Below are 15,896 nucleotides of genomic sequence, written 5' to 3' on the forward strand. Positions count from 1 at the left end.
TAATGTTTCAACGTTTCCCTTCAGCTCCTCCAGTTCGTCCTTGTTTATCAGTGCACTTGAAAGATGGAGCAGACACATCAGAGTCAAAATCATAACTAAGCCTTTGGTAGTTGTGACACCACTCATGGTCAACTGTGCTGCTGCCATCAAAGTTTCTGCCAGTGACAAACAAACTGATGAATGCTGACATGAAGGACCGACACACACAAACTCACACACAGAGTGGCCCCTCCTCTATGACATGGCTCAGCTGTGGGTGGATCAAAGTACTTCTTTCATTTCAATTCCAAAAAGTCACGTTCTCTGTGGGTTCATACTAGCTGTCTGTCATCCTGGTAACAGGGTAAGGCTGGTCACTGTGAAACCTCAAGCACCTAGTTAAAAATGTAATAAAGTAAATATTTGTCAAATACAGACAGCTTTTATTTCATTATATAGTGACACGTAAATGGTTTAAAGCAGCTCCACATTTTTAACATTTGTATTTGTGAGTGTATGTTCAGACATTCAGACTGCAGACATTTCTTTTTTTTTCTTTTTTTTTCTTTGTGTCCCGTTTGGATCTTTAGCCATCAGAATTGTTGTCTTAAGGCCAAGAAAGATGCCAAGCGGATTTATTTTACCAAGTGGATCATCATGGCCTTGCCATATTGATCCATTTGATTGACCTTTATTATAATTATGTATTTATTTTATTTTCGGTTGCTAAAAACGGGACAGACATGACTGGGGGATAGGACAGGGAGAAAGAATGAAATAAAGAGAGGGAGAGAAAGAAAAACAGAGGGGAGAAGAGACGGTGAGAAGGGGGAGAAGAAAGAAAGAAAAACAAACAAAACACCTGGATCACCTGTATGGAGAAAAAAAAACAGAAGAGAAAGCAAACAACAAAGAGCAACAAAATAAAAACAGCACCATCACAATAAACTAGCTAGCAGAAGATAACAGTAGATACTAAATATTAAACGATATTGTGCAGCACGCAAGATAGACAGCGCACAATGTGCTTTGAGGCAGCAGCCAAGAAAGGTGTAGTCCGCGTCTGTGAACACCCGTGTGTACACCTGTGTGCATACCTGTGTGGATCAGCATGCTTGTATTCCAAAGGTTTCTCCATGTAATGATCTGCTAGGGAGTGTGGGGAGCCATAGCCCCGTCCACCAGGGTATGAAGCAGGTATGGAGGAGATCCAGGCCCCAGATATCCAGAGGCCCCAGAGTACAAGGACCCGAGGAGGACCACCAAAAGGGGGGTAACCGTGCCACCCTCCTGGGAAGAGCTGAGTAGAGCCCCAAACGAGAGGTCACCCAGCAGCTACGGAGCAGAGGCCAGAGGGGGTTGCAGTGGCATGCCCGTGGGCTCTGCCGGCAGCCAGCTGTGCCAGAGAGGACCGAGCTTCAGGCCCAGAGGCCAGAGGCCTGAGGGCATCCCATCCCCCGGAAGGGGCCCAGCCGGGCCACAGGCGCCCGGCCCCGCCAATCGGCCACCAGGAGTGAGCCGGTACATACATGAGCGCCCAGCCCCAGTCGACAAGGACCACCAACACACCAACGTCTGAGGGCATCAGCCACCGGCAGGGAGTGTGGTGAGGGGAGATAGGCCTCCGTACTTTGGAGGGCCTGAGATGTTCCCAGAGAGGTTGAGTCTAAGACCCAACCTGACATATAGACACAGACGAACAGGCACACGCGGACACAGACGTGCATTCCCACCCCGTATGCACAACCAAATACTCGGCACTCACCCAACGTGTAGACAGACACAAATAGACACTGCACAGACAGTCGCACTCCCCAAACATACTCTATATCCCAGGTCCAGGTACCCCCACCCCCAGAGGGGGCGCACCTAAACCCAGGAGATGTAACCCTTCTCTCTGGGGTGGAGGCAAGCGGACCACCTCCTTATCTGCAGTAGCAGGGAGGCCCCGCATCCCAGACCCCAATCTGACGGCCAGCACCTCCTCCCAGCCCCCCAGCCCTGACGGCTAACAGAACCGGGGTGAGTGAAGACCCCAAACCTCCCTGCGCCCACTCATATGTAGTGTTGCTGTGTGCTGTTCTAAAGTGCATTTAAAACACAGGAGAGCATGGTACTAGCTTCCTCTCAGAGAGCAGCACGGCTCCTCCCGAAAACCCTTAGTGTCTAAATGCATTTAAAATTGAGGGTAGGGCACCAGCGCCAGAGGTGGGTTGGAGTACACCGACCATCCTCTGGATGCTGTAAAACGTGCCCACCCCCAAGGCCCTATATGTATGTGTTATGTGAGAGTGTGAGTAATGTGGATGTCTAGGTTGCAGAATAAAATTGAGGCACAGGCGGCCAGAAGGGGACAGAGGGGGAGTGCCTCCCCTGCACCCTGGTGACATACCTGCACCCCAAGCCCTGCGTGTGTGGGTGGGTGTGGTAGAGCGGGAATAGGGAGGCAGCTGAGGATGGGGAGGGAAGAAAGGGAGGGGCAAGCGGCCCATCCCTGGGGCCAGCTCCCCCGCTGACCCCAGTAGGCACCCCCACACTCTGGAACCCACCAGGGCAAGGGGGCCCAGGCCCATTGATAGAAAAACTTAAGACCTTCTTGATCGGGGGGACCTGCAAAAGTTCAGTCCGTTATGGTGTAGTGTGTTACCAATGCTGTTCTTGGTTATGGTAGTCCCAACTGCCTTCAGATCATTAATAAATTCCTCCCATGTAGTTTTGGGCTAATACCTTTCTCATGATCATCATCACTCCATAAGGCAGGCTCTATGGAGCTCCACACAGAGGACGACTCATGATCATTTTATATTTCTTCAATTTCAAATAATCACACAAACAGTTGTCATCTTCTCACCAAGGTTCTTGCTGATGGATTTGAAGCTCACTCCATTGTGCAGGTCTACAAACCTTTCCCTGATGTCCCTTGATAGCTCTAGTGTTGGTGGACAGGTTGGAATGGAAGAAATTGATTCTGTGGACAGGGGGGCTTTATACATACTACAAGTTGAGATTAGGAGTATCTGTGATTGATTGCAATCTTAGTGCACACAGTGGGTCAACAGGAGTCAGTATTCTGGCTGGATTTTAGGGGATCAAATATTTATATCACAAAATGACATGCAAATCGATTTATAATTTTGATGTAATGTGTCTGTGTGTGTGTTTAAATATATATTCTTGCTTGATATTCTGTTTCTCTATTAAATGAAAGTACCATATAAATTACAGACTGATAATTTCTTTGTAAGTGATGAAACTTACAAATTTAGCAGGTGGTGAAAGAATTACTTTCACTGCTGTAGATATAGAATTAAATGTTTGCACCTCACCTGCTGCCATCCGTTCTGTAAAGGGTCCCATTGCTCCAGAGAGGTCCAGAGCAACTGCTTTAGCTTGAACATTGCCGTTAGCTGCTCCAGTGACTCAAATTTGGTCACCTCCATCTTTATTAATTAAAAACAGAGAATGGGAGAGTAAGTTGTTTTCAGGTGGTCAGAAGTTTGGCTTACAAAATTAAAGTAACAACTTTTTTTTTTTAGCACACATTGAAACTGTTATGGCCTGATCTACTTTCTATGAAATATGTTTACATTGAAAGACGAAATACCTTGAATTTCTTCTGGTAGGCTATGCAGGAGGATGCCTTGGCCTGTAGCTTTTCTATGGAAATCTTGATCTCCCTCAACAGCAGATGCACTTGTGATGAATCAGCATTGATGTCTAGAATTTGTGGATCCTACACATTGAAATCCACAAGTTTTTAATTATACCAAATGTATTTTGTTTTTTTAAATTGTCCATTAGTAAGCATTATTAAAAAGAAAAATAACAACAAAATTAAAAACAAAGTCATCATCTTTTTATACCTGCAATTTAAGCTGGATTTTCATGTCCTCCTGTTTGATTTCCTTTATATCCTTCTGCAAGCAGCTGCAAAACTTTTCCATAGTACCATTCTGCTGTAGCACTGCCTTTAGCATGACAGAGCTTAACGACTCAATAAAGGGTTCCAGTGCGGCAAACTTCACAAGATCTTCTGGTGGTGTGGGAACTGAGTACATGTTGATCAGATCGTACATTTTGGATACTGATTTCTGCTCTTCTTTTATTTCTATAATCTAGCAAAACAAAAAATGGAAATATGGAGTCAAGTAAAGCAGAGAAAGGAAGCTGAGGAAAAAGAAAACAAGCTGCTGTTTTATTGGTTTATCGCATTTAATTATTAAACAGGAGCGTCTCACCCTCTCCTGAATCTCATCCACAAATGTGAGAAAGTCAGCCAGCTGAGCTGTAGTAGAAGGACTGAAACCTAGTTTAACTTCGGCCTCACAAACTTCCGTCACTATGGCATCTACTTTCCTCTTAGCGAGTTGGGTGAGCATGTGATTGATGACCTTAAATCACATTTTATGGTCAAAAACATTTGCAAATGTTTCCAAAACAATCAAGAGTAAAATTTAGATGAAAAACAAAAAACAAAATAATAATGGGGAAAAAAAATTACATTTTAGTGGACTAACTTATTGAGTGTATTGCATGCATGTGCAGATAGGCTAATCCTAACCTCCAGATTTCGGAGGGAAGATGACACAAGCTTCTCTTTGAGCTGTCCTTTGTCCACAACCAGTAAACCGAGATGTGTCCTCTGCTGAATACCTGCGGCTTCCTTTTGCTGTGTGGGGTATAACTTGAGTGCTTTTTGAAAGAAGGATAAATCTGTGAGACAAAATCAAGAATTATCAGCAAAAAAGGAAATAACATGTATCTTGTGGTTTCTTTGCTTTTTGTAAACAAACCACAAGAACAATAAGTTAACAAGTACAACTTATTAACTTATTATTCTTCGTGACTTTATTTTATTTTCTCCTATTCAGAAACATGTCCAATATCCCCATTTTGCCTTTTTAGACCGAACGTTTTCCCAAGAATATTAAAAGCATTTATAATGTAAGGTGTTCTAAAATAAACATAACAACCATCAAACTAAGGATGAAAAAAATGTTTAAAAAAATCAATATAGTATAGGCTACAACAATTGATTGACCCTGTACTGTTACCTAAACCTACAGTGATAAGAAAGATTCCATGTCATATCCATGTCCTTATCATTACGTACACTGACTTTTACTTGTAGAGAGCACTCTGCCAAACTTGTGCAGAACAATTTAATTTGCTGAGAACAATCAAACTGTGGGGTCTATGATCCAAGCTATGATCTTAGATATAGAGGCTTCAACAGAGAGTGGAATGAATATGCTAAAACAAAATATTGCTGCAAACTGACTGCTGGCTACAAGAAGAGAATAATAATTTTCTTAATGGAGTAGAAATAATAATATGTAATGGTCTCTGAAGGTATGTGAATTTGGTGACAGCTTGAAGTATTAAAAGACAAAATGAAATATGTTTTGTAAGGACACAATTGAAATCACACTGAGTCATATGGATCCTGTCTGGGCAGTAAACTATAAAACATTTCCATAACAAAAAAAACGCATTAAAGAAAAGCAGCAGGCCAAGAAAGGACTGAAAGGACCAATGCAAAAGTTAAATAAATATTAAAAAGCATATTATGAGGGAGGACATTTGTCACATTTCAACGATACACCCAGTGACAACACATGAATGTGCTGTTTTTAAGTGTCCAATTATCTGGCAAATAAAACCTTTATCTTTTCAAAACAAAGGGAAAAAACACAGAAATTTACAGAAAACTCTAACAGTGTTGATGCTGATGTACTGCACATTACCTTGATCCTGTCCCTGCAGTGCATCCAGATCCAAACTTTCATTCTCCTTGTAGATTCTCAGAAAGTGCTCAAACATGTGTGAGTACACGTTTGCAGCAGCAAATACAATCTGGAATGACCTCTGAAGGAGAAAAATACATCAGCTCAGTTCAAAGCTATCAGGACGCCATGAGACCGTAGGAAAACAACACAGTAAAAACACTGACCTGGATGCTTTGCTTTAAACTTTGCAGATAGACGTCATTGTTTAGGATAACTTTCAAAGAGGGTGCATGTTCATATTTATTTACCACCTTCCAGAAACATATAAAACATTCAAATAAAATCCCATATTAATTGCAAATTAAAATTCAACATAACCATAATACTTCAATCATATCAAAAAATCTGACAATTTTAAGTATAAATATGAGGGCAGGTTGAAAATATGTTGAAATAGATTGAAAAACGTCACTAACCTCACCCCTTTGAGGTTCAATCACTGAATTAAAAATAGGATCTTTAGTAAGATCCTTAACTGACGTCACCATGTTCTCAAAATGCTTGATAAAATCTGCAACAGTCTCCTGTAGGAAATAGAAACATAATGTTGATGGGTATTTTCTGATTAGAAACAAAAAACTATACAGTGTAAAAACTAATCATACCCAGAAGTTCTCTTCAGAGGGTTTATAAGTCAAGCTGTTTGTGTCCAGGATCAACTCAGACATGAATACAGGATGGAATTGAGGAGCTTCTGACTCAATAGTCTGATGAAGATACATATATTGGCATAAACAAGAATGTGTTCTCTTGACATCTCGATTTCTCATGGCTACAGAAATAAATGCAATATTTTTACAGTTACTTGTACTGAATAATTCCCCTACCTTTTTATCCATCTCTTTTTCAGTACAGTCAGTGGCAGCGTCTGAGTCAAGGGTCCAGCTTTGAATGATGGCATTGCTGGGTGTTTGACCTGCCTGCACTTGCAGGAGAGTCAGTATTTCATCCACTGCATTCACTGCACAGCTGTGCAAGGTGGTGATAACCAAATAGTCAACAAGTCGAACAAAGCTGGGCAGGTAAGAAACAAAGACATCGTTAGTGTGACAGATGTGCTTGAGCCATGATTATCTGTTCTGTGTTTTTGCCATTTTGCTTGTTTACTTATGTGAGTGTTTTGTTATTAAAACAAAAAAGTACAGTATGCTTAATATACAAATCAATACAGAAAACATATTACATTTTGGGAAGCAAAGACAGAAATAAAATGCACCCACTGGATGACGTGGTTGAAGAAAAAAGACATGTTGGTCCCTGATGCGATCTTCTTTTCTTGTTCTGTGACAAACCGAGCATGAACAGGCTTTGAACTTTGTGATCTACATCTGGATATACAAATCAACTTTCTCTATTGTGTCAAGACTATCTCTGCAACCTACATCCCCACAGCGCAGCATGGATACTCTTTAAGTACCTATAATGCGTGTAGTGTACGTAACATCAGCATGTTTGCCTAAATTGTAAGAAGAGAGCTGGTCACCCCGACCTCTCCAGAGATGGCTGTTGTCTCCCCCTACACAAACTAGTGAAAAGCTTGGGTGCTTCACCAACCTGCTGACGTAGCCATTTTTGCCACGTGAAATCTGGCCAGTCAGAGGAAAAGTCAGGCTGCTTTCATTCATCCTACCCAACTCACCAGACAGTTACAAAAAAACATTGTGCTGTTGGCAATTGCTACCCGACTCTCAGAGTCACATTTCCACAGTTGCAGCGACAGAAAACTGCATCACACCCATAGTTTTTAGAACCTGTATAACATTAAGTATATGACGTGTGATTGTTACCCAAATCACTCCAGCACATTTCCCAGACAGAATATGGCTAGCCCAGTGGACGACACCTGTTTAAGTTGTGGAATAAATATGCCTATAGAGGGTGGCCATGGTAATTGTGTGCATTACTTAGGCCCAGACTGTGCCCATGTGGCTAGCAGGGGTCTAGCCTAATGCCTGAACAGCTGCATATGCTTGGTTTCCTCATGGTGTCTTACAGAGTCCACTGAAGGAAGTCTTTGAATTATACAGGGTCCATATAAGCCTATGGACACATGGAGTTCATATGGACTCTTACATATGAAATATGTAAGACAGAGAGATGAAAGAGAACAGTTGGTTACATTGTAACCCAGATTCTCAGAGTGAAGAGACTATCTCTCCAGTTCCAACCTGCTCAGAAAGGTCTTCAAGCCAAGGTTAACCTATGTGGCTTATATAGCCACAGTGGCAATTAGTTCGTGGCCACCAGCATGTGTCTTAAATAGTATCCACATCATGTACGCACCAACACGAGCTTTAGCATCCATCAAGTAGCGGCCACAGGTATAAACTGTCTCCTCCTTTACTAGTTCATGAAACCCCTTCAGGTCGCTGTATGCCTGATAATAAGAAAGAAAGCAATAATGTAATAATAACCTTATAACCAATGTAATGAAACAGACAATATCAGTATATACATACACATATACATATATATATGAAAAGTTCTTATACAACTGCACCTCTTGTAGTTGTTTGATCTTACTGTCCTGGAATTCCTGCAGTGTGTATGCATACTTTTTCTTCATGTGACAGAAGCCTGTTTCAATAAGTTGGCAGCACATTTTCCTAATATCCATCAGTGCAGGACTTAGATTCTGATTAACATAGACAAATGTAAAGAACACGATAAAAGAACCACACTCTTATTAAAATCTATATAATTCAAAGACTTTCTCTCTCTGAAAATATTTAGAGATCACTAAAAACAGACCTCAGTTTGTACATGCACATACCGGAATGACAATAAACAAATTTTTTTGTAGTGACTCCCTGGCCAAAGTCATCTTGTTGGCACGAACATTTCTGTGCCAGACATAGAAAGGTTTCCATAGTCTGTAGCGTGCAAAGAAGGGGATGCATCGCAGCTTGCATACGTTCTTTTCCCAGCGCTTCACAATTAGCAATCCTGCATCATCACCATCAGACTCCGAAATCACAGTTTGACTGTCAGTCAAAACAAAGTCAGTACTGTGGTACTCATTAAGTTGAGATTTGGAAGTAGGGTCCCGCTGTATATAACTCTTAATGGGAAGCCTTGGGAGAGGAGGGGTTGACATCACACCCTTTAAGGGCTGAGAAAAGAAGAGAGAAGTTAAGTTTTCCAGTTATAGTGGCAATTATGACAGAAAATTGCTTTAGACATATTTTGGAACTACCTATTCACTGTACACTATAGATATTGTTTACTGATGTACTACAGCACTATATTGTTTTTTAATGTAAAATATGCTACCATGATCACAAATTCCTCAAACAAGCTTTATTTGTCACATACACAATCATACAGAGTACGATACACAATGAAATGTTTTGCGTCTGAGCTGCTGACAGGCTCCAGAAGTAGCCACACCATTCCAGGGCTTGGTTTTTAGCATGGGGGGTCTAACCAGGACCCTTACTTAACGGATACTGGGTGGGAATCGAACTTCCGACTCCCACTCCAAAGGTGTGTAGTGTTACCACTACATTATCAAGCTGCCTGAATATGTCAAGGGACCTCTTTTATGACACAGTATTTACTTTAACTAACTTTAACTTATAAATACTAGACTAGAGTACTTTCTATACTGTGTGTGCAATGCTTGCGACATCAGACAAGGACTGGTTACACAATATTTTAAAGGGCAAGCTTTTTTAAAATCATACCTATTAACTTCTCATACCTGTTGGACATTTTTAGTGGATGGCAGAGGAGGTAGGTGGACAGCTTCATGGTGCCTTTGTTTCAGATCTTTTGGTGTGGATGACTGCTCAGAGGCTTTTAAGTGTTGGAGACTCGGTTTCTTAGGTCTCACAAGTCTCTTTGGCACAACCTACATTAAAGGTAAGCAAAAAACTGCATAAGCTCATAACAGTTTGATTCTTTTATGGATGTGAAAAGATTTATAACGATAACTTGACTAACTTCCTATAGAAAATGCAGTGTGAATGCTGAAAGCTGAATGGTTTGAGTTGAACTGCTGTAATTATTGAATTATTTAAGGAACATGTTGAAGCTGTTGAAATATACTAAATCATTCCAAAGTGCAGAACTGGTGAAAGCCAAAGTTTGCACACAAAAATGTAGAAGAATGAGTGTTAATATTTCATCTGGATTTGATTAAAAAAACTCAAAGAGTGTACTGCTAAATATATAAACACTGGCAGCCACCAGTACTACCCCTCAGCCTCCTAGTAGATGCAGCTATGACATACATCCTCAGTGACTTCCTTTTCAGTTATTGCATTCACATGATTTCAGAAAATAGGGCATGTTTATGCCTTTATTGGATAGCTCAGCAGTGAAAACAAACTGGGGGACAGGAACGTGGGGAGACAGAGGGCGAAGACACCCATCAAAGGCCGAATGGTTGGACTTGTTCTTGCGCCACTACACTCTGGCTATGTGGAATATGGTCACCTGTTCACCCACTGAGCTAAGCCTGTTGCCCCTTGTGCAGACAATGCAATTCCAAAAAGTGAAGCAATGCATAGGTGGATACAGTTTTAGCCTAGAAACCAGGCAGAATGATAATGCATAAAGCTTTTCTGAAACCCTTAATCCCAGGTGAATATTTGATAGTTTTGAGACGTTTACATTATCACTGTAAGATGCACCTTCTAAAAAAACCCAAACAAACCAAATTAAATAAATTGTACAACACAATATTAAGCAACAAATTGCAACAAATGCCGGTGTAGCAAATATGATACAAATTAAAGCTCATACATGCAAACTATATGCAATTAAGAAAAAACCATTTGGTTTAATTTTGTCAATTACTTCATGGTTCAGGGTTGAAAGGATGAGTAAAAAAACCAAAACAACAAAACCTTTAGCAAAAAGACAGAAATCTGATGATTTTGCCTCCATGTCACTCAATGGCATTGTCTCATAAAAAACTGAATGAACTACAACCAACATGTAATAAAAAAAATAGTATAAAAGGGAAAACAAAAACTGACAGCAGTACCTATAATCACATAAAATATTTTGTTGAACCAGCTTAATAGCACTGCATTACACAACTACTCTAGCAGCTAAATATGTATAAAAGTGGCAGAATGGGGAGCTGAAGATTCCAGATCGTTGGCTCTTGCAATTTTAATAGTAGGCTTTTTTCATACATATTCTCATCTAATACCTCTTGGTCAGTGGCATCTTTAGAGGATGGCTGAGAAGTTAGGTGGATAACTTCATGGCGCCGTTGCTCCAGACTTTTAGATGGCTGTGGCTCTGTGTACCAACCTGGAAAAATCATCTCTTCGCGAGCTTTTAAATGTAGGTCACTGGGCTCGTTTCGTTTTACACATCTCTTCAGCACACCCTACATTTAAGGAAAGCAAAAGACATGCAAAAGCCCCTAACATTTCATTTATTTTATGGATAAGCAAAAACTCCCATGGATGACACTGGGTATACAGTAAACTGGATTTCATACCATCTACCATTTGAACTTAATAAGCCAAGTCTCACCTGGGGATCTCTGAATGGAGGCTTTGGTGGGTCAGGGGGCTTCTGTAGTTCAGGAAGCTTTTGCAGCAGCTCTGTGACAGTATCAAGTAGAAACCAAACTTATTCCTAACATTTGCAAAAGAGGTTGACTACCCGAGACTTAATGGTTATATGTCACTCACTATAATTTTAAAGACATAAAGGCCTAGATGACCTCTAATTTCCTGTTTCTAAATTCAGATAGAAATCTTAGAAATGGTGTCTAACCAGATTCTTACTCTGGATGGCATTACCTGGGCTCCAGTAACACTGGGAGGAATCTTGGAGTTTTGACCAGGAAATGTCCTTCAATGTGCATATTAAGCAAATATGTAGGACTGCTTTCTTGCATTTACGCAAGATCCCTTTAATTAAAAACATTCTTGCTCAGAGTGATGCTGAAAAATTACTTCATGCATTTATTACTTCTAGGCTGAACTATTGTAATTAATTTGATGCGGAGACTCCAGCAACACTACACAAGCAAAAGTAATGAGAAACAACTTTATTCAGTGACCAACTGACCCTGATGAAGGCCACAAGCCGAAACGTGACCAACACGTTTCGGCTTGTGGCCTTCATCAGGGTCATTGTAAAATGTCAAACAGTTTGTGTTTAAATAAAAGCCAGGAAACAGATTTTTTTTTTAAATGGACCTCTTCACAAAAGAGGTGTTGTCCAATGGGGAGATTTCTCCAAGGGAGAAAACATTTTTGCTCAATGAACATTCCTTCAGGGCTTTCTTATATATATAACCGAAAATCCATAAAAACCTAGAAGAACCGGCCGGCAGATTCATTGTTTCTGGAATTGGAAGTTTAACTGAGAGAATATCAAGTTTTGCAGACTTCTACATCAAGAATTTTGTACCAACTTTGAACTCTTACATAAAAGATAGCTCTAACGTTTTGCTTTTCCTCAAAGACTTCCCACCATTTGATACAGATATAATATTGTGGACTTTTGATATTGAATCTTTCTATACTAATATTAACCAGGAACAGGGCCTAGAGACCCTGGGACATTTCCTTGACACTAGGTCTACAAAATATCCATCTACCTCTTTCCTTATGAAGCTGGTTGCTTCCAGCTAACCACCTCAAAAAAAGCTTACCTGTAAGCCAATTGATAAACACACCTGGGAAATTCTGGAACAATAGAATAAGAGCAAAGAAGAGATGTTGAATAAATTAAAGAAATCCTGATAAGCCATTGAACCCAGTCAAAGAGATGGTAATATTAATTTGTCAGAAAAAAAAGAGAAGCATTCTGGATATTTCGTTTAAAGAGTTTACATCCTAGAGGCATGAATGAGGATTTTTCTATTAATGGTTTTGTGTGAATTGTACCTTTGTGTTTTTATATTTTTTTAACTACATTTTTCCATCGTCTTCCTCTTTTAATGTTCCTGTACTTATATTTACTTTTAATTTTTATCTTTTTTTATTCTTTATATTAACTTATTTGCATCTTTCTGTGTAATTTTGAGTACCGTAATTGTCGGGCTATAAGCCGCTACTTTTTGCACAAGCTTTGAACCCTGCGGCTTTTAGTCAGGTGCGGCTTTTCTATGGATTGTCCATGATTTTTGTTATATCGTAAGAGGATTTGTTTTGTTTGTTCTGCTGTTGTACGGCACTACGTTGCCTGGCGGAAGGGCATGTGATCAGACACACAGTATTGGGGTTCAAGAGTGGTATGTTGGTCACATGTCCGTCCGCCAGGCAATGTAGTGCCGTACGAAGTAGCGCGAAAAACAAACTTCAAAGTAGCGCTACGCGTTCAGTGGGAGGCGTGGATGATGAGCGGCGATAAACTTGCGAAAAGCAAGTTATGCCCAACTCCACCAGTGGATTCTGACAGCGTGGAAAAGTGTGAAAACATCCACGATCACCAACGGATTTTGAAGGGCTGGACTGCTGCATGATGGAGAGGAGGACACCGCCACGGCCCTTCTGAGGGTGTTCGACTCTGACACTGACAACGAGGATTTCTTTGGTTTTGAAAGTGACAACAAAGGAGAGAAGCGGAGAGTGGATGACGAAGCCATCCTGAGCCTGTTCGTTTCCGACACTGGAGAAGAGGACTTTCGTGGTTTTAGTGTGCAGGAAGATGGTGGTGAATGACTGACTTTTCTTCTTGTTAAAGCCGTGTCACTGCACCTGAGCCTAAAAGGTAGTCCGAATCTATTTTTCTGGTGTGCTGTAGGTTATTGTTATGTACTACATTTGTTACTCGTTTATGAAGCACAGTACATGTTTCGTACTTGTAATTACCGGTACTTGTACATATACCTAAAAAGTTATGCAAATATGTACCCATAACTTGTTTTTCAAAATATTAATAAAAGTGATGTGTCTCCAAACAGCCATCTCTTTTCTGACAATTCCCTTTGTGCATATTCTCTTACATATGATAAGTCAACATTGAAACACCTGCGGCTTTTAGTCATGTGCGGCTAATGTATGTACAAAACAGGATTTCCCCCTGATTTTAGCTTGTGCGGCTAATATTCAGGTGCGCTTTGTAGTCCGGAAAATACGGTATGTATTACGTTAAGACATGTGGGGATTTTTCCCCTCCCCTTTTAATCTTTAATGGTTTAGTCCAGAATCGAAGGCTGTGACTTAACTAAATGACCAATACCACCTTGTTAAATGTCAGTTGGTCAGCTGATTTATTTGTGAAGGTTTGATTATCCATTTGAAATTGTTTTCTGTTTCCTGGCTTTTACTTAAACACAAACTGTTTTACATTTTACAATGACCCTCATGAAGGCTACAAGCCGTAATATGTTGGTCACTTAATAAAGTTGTTTCTCATTACTTTTAAGTGTTGCACTCTCTGCGTTATTAGATCCTTATCTTCTCCATGCAGTAGGTGAAGTTGTGCCAGAAATATTTGTTACTATTGTAATTCATTAACTAAAAGCTTTGAAAACCCTTCAGTTGATCCAAAATGCTATAGTGAGAGTACTGACAGGCACTAGAGAGATTAAGCATATTTCTCCTGCATTAGCTTCTCTTCATTGGCTCCCTGTTAAATTGAGAATTTAATTTAAACTCCTTCTGATCACATGAATAATCACGCCCCATCTTATCTTAAAGACATCATAGGACCATAGTACCCCAAGTAGAGCACTTTGCTGTCAGACTGGTTGTTTACTTCGAGGTTTCTAGGATATTTAAAAGTAAAACAGGAGACTAGCCTTTTAGACCTTTAAGGCTTTTAGACCCTTTTATTATGGAACCAGCTCCCAGTTTGGATTCAGGACACAGACACCCTCTTTACTCTTAAGATTAGACTTAAAAACTGTAATTTATTTTTGCAATGCATATGTTTAGCGCTGGATCATGTGACCCTGAAGCCTGCTTAGTTATACTGCAATAGACCAAGGCTGCTGGGGGCTTCCTATGATGCACTTAGTGTTTCTTCTTCATTCACCTTATTTAAATACACCACTCTGCATTTATTCATTGGTTATTATTGTCTCTCTTCCACAGCCTGTGTTTTGTCCTGTCTCACTCCCCACACTCTCACACTCTTGTGATGGCTGCCCCTCCCTGAGCCTGGTCATGCCGGAGGTTTCTTCCTGTTAAAAGGGGAGTTTACCTTCCTACTGTCGCCAAGTGTTTGCGCTCAAGGATTCGTCTGATTGTTGGGGTTTTCTCTGTACAATATACAGCGTCTTGAGGCGACGGTTGTTGTGATTTGGCGCTATATGAACACAAATGAACTGAATAATGGATGTACCCACCTGGGGAGCCACTAACACTTCTTTGGGCAGGGAGGCTCGGCTGCGCGCCCCTCGCAGTTGAGTCCATATTCTCAACCCTGAGAGAGTAAAAGGACAAGAGCACAGGAAGTGCAAAAAGCAAGTGTACAGTGTGATGCAACTAGCTAAAGTCACGTACTTAAAACGCTGGCAAACGTCGAAGCGAACTGACAGTTGGCCTGTACTGAACCTACCGTTAAGTTAGAAAACGTTTTCAACTTCGTTGATGCCTGATGACAGTCACCTTGTATTTAAGCAGGCTATCGAATCAAATATTCAGCACCAGAATATCTTACTGTTCTCTTAAATCAATAATTAAACTGCCTTAGTGTTTAGAGCTTTGTCAAACTAGCTACAAAGCGCTGTAATTAGTACCGTCACCGAATGAGGTTTACGGTCTCCTAGCAACAAAATTATTTCCCAGCATGCAACGCAGCCTAACGTCCCTTGTTTGGCATTTTACTCCAAACACACCCCTCGAGTGAAAGTGGTCTATATGCAGTTATTGCAAGCATCCGTGTAATTTGTATGAGACTACAGGGTGTCAGCGCTCCATGCGTTCATCTTCTTCCACAGCTGAGTTTCGGCTCAAAAACAAATGAGTTTCATCCCCTTAACAGGCATATAACAGCTAAGAGTTAAAATGAAATATACAGTAAAAGGCAGTAAAAACAACGTTTATGTCCCATTTATGTCTGGCAAAATTTGGAAAACGGAATTCAACGGAATATAAATATCCTAATTTATTACGCAAAATGTAATTGAAATTGAGGTGTCCTTCTTATCATACTGACATCATGAGACTATTGTACTAGTCCTTTACAGGGATCATCTGCTGG

At 40.6% G+C, this 15,896-nt stretch overlaps 1 protein-coding gene across 1 annotated transcript in view; it reads right to left on the bottom strand.

Moving 5' to 3' along the window:
• The window catches only part of dnah6 (dynein, axonemal, heavy chain 6), a 56,810-nt gene extending 41,252 nt beyond the window's left edge, over window positions 1-15,558 (bottom strand). The window contains exons 1-19 of the mRNA XM_084930252.1: window positions 15,252-15,558; window positions 15,040-15,116; window positions 11,265-11,335; window positions 10,933-11,115; window positions 9,472-9,621; window positions 8,542-8,880; window positions 8,269-8,403; window positions 8,052-8,145; window positions 6,989-7,049; window positions 6,596-6,782; window positions 6,374-6,475; window positions 6,185-6,292; window positions 5,933-6,019; window positions 5,727-5,847; window positions 4,541-4,692; window positions 4,218-4,370; window positions 3,843-4,094; window positions 3,584-3,712; window positions 3,306-3,419 (exon numbers count right to left, since the gene is read on the bottom strand). Coding sequence (XP_084786378.1) covers window positions 3,306-3,419; window positions 3,584-3,712; window positions 3,843-4,094; window positions 4,218-4,370; window positions 4,541-4,692; window positions 5,727-5,847; window positions 5,933-6,019; window positions 6,185-6,292; window positions 6,374-6,475; window positions 6,596-6,782; window positions 6,989-7,049; window positions 8,052-8,145; window positions 8,269-8,403; window positions 8,542-8,880; window positions 9,472-9,621; window positions 10,933-11,115; window positions 11,265-11,335; window positions 15,040-15,106 — 2,505 coding nt within the window. The 5' untranslated portion in view covers window positions 15,107-15,116; window positions 15,252-15,558. The remainder of the gene's footprint in view (window positions 1-3,305; window positions 3,420-3,583; window positions 3,713-3,842; window positions 4,095-4,217; window positions 4,371-4,540; window positions 4,693-5,726; window positions 5,848-5,932; window positions 6,020-6,184; window positions 6,293-6,373; window positions 6,476-6,595; window positions 6,783-6,988; window positions 7,050-8,051; window positions 8,146-8,268; window positions 8,404-8,541; window positions 8,881-9,471; window positions 9,622-10,932; window positions 11,116-11,264; window positions 11,336-15,039; window positions 15,117-15,251) is intronic.
• Window positions 15,559-15,896: the final 338 nt, after the last annotated feature.

Source organism: Perissodus microlepis, chromosome 6 (assembly GCF_051167445.1).
Source record: "Perissodus microlepis isolate ML-2025 ecotype Zambia chromosome 6, ASM5116744v1, whole genome shotgun sequence".
Lineage (NCBI taxonomy): Eukaryota > Metazoa > Chordata > Actinopteri > Cichliformes > Cichlidae > Perissodus > Perissodus microlepis.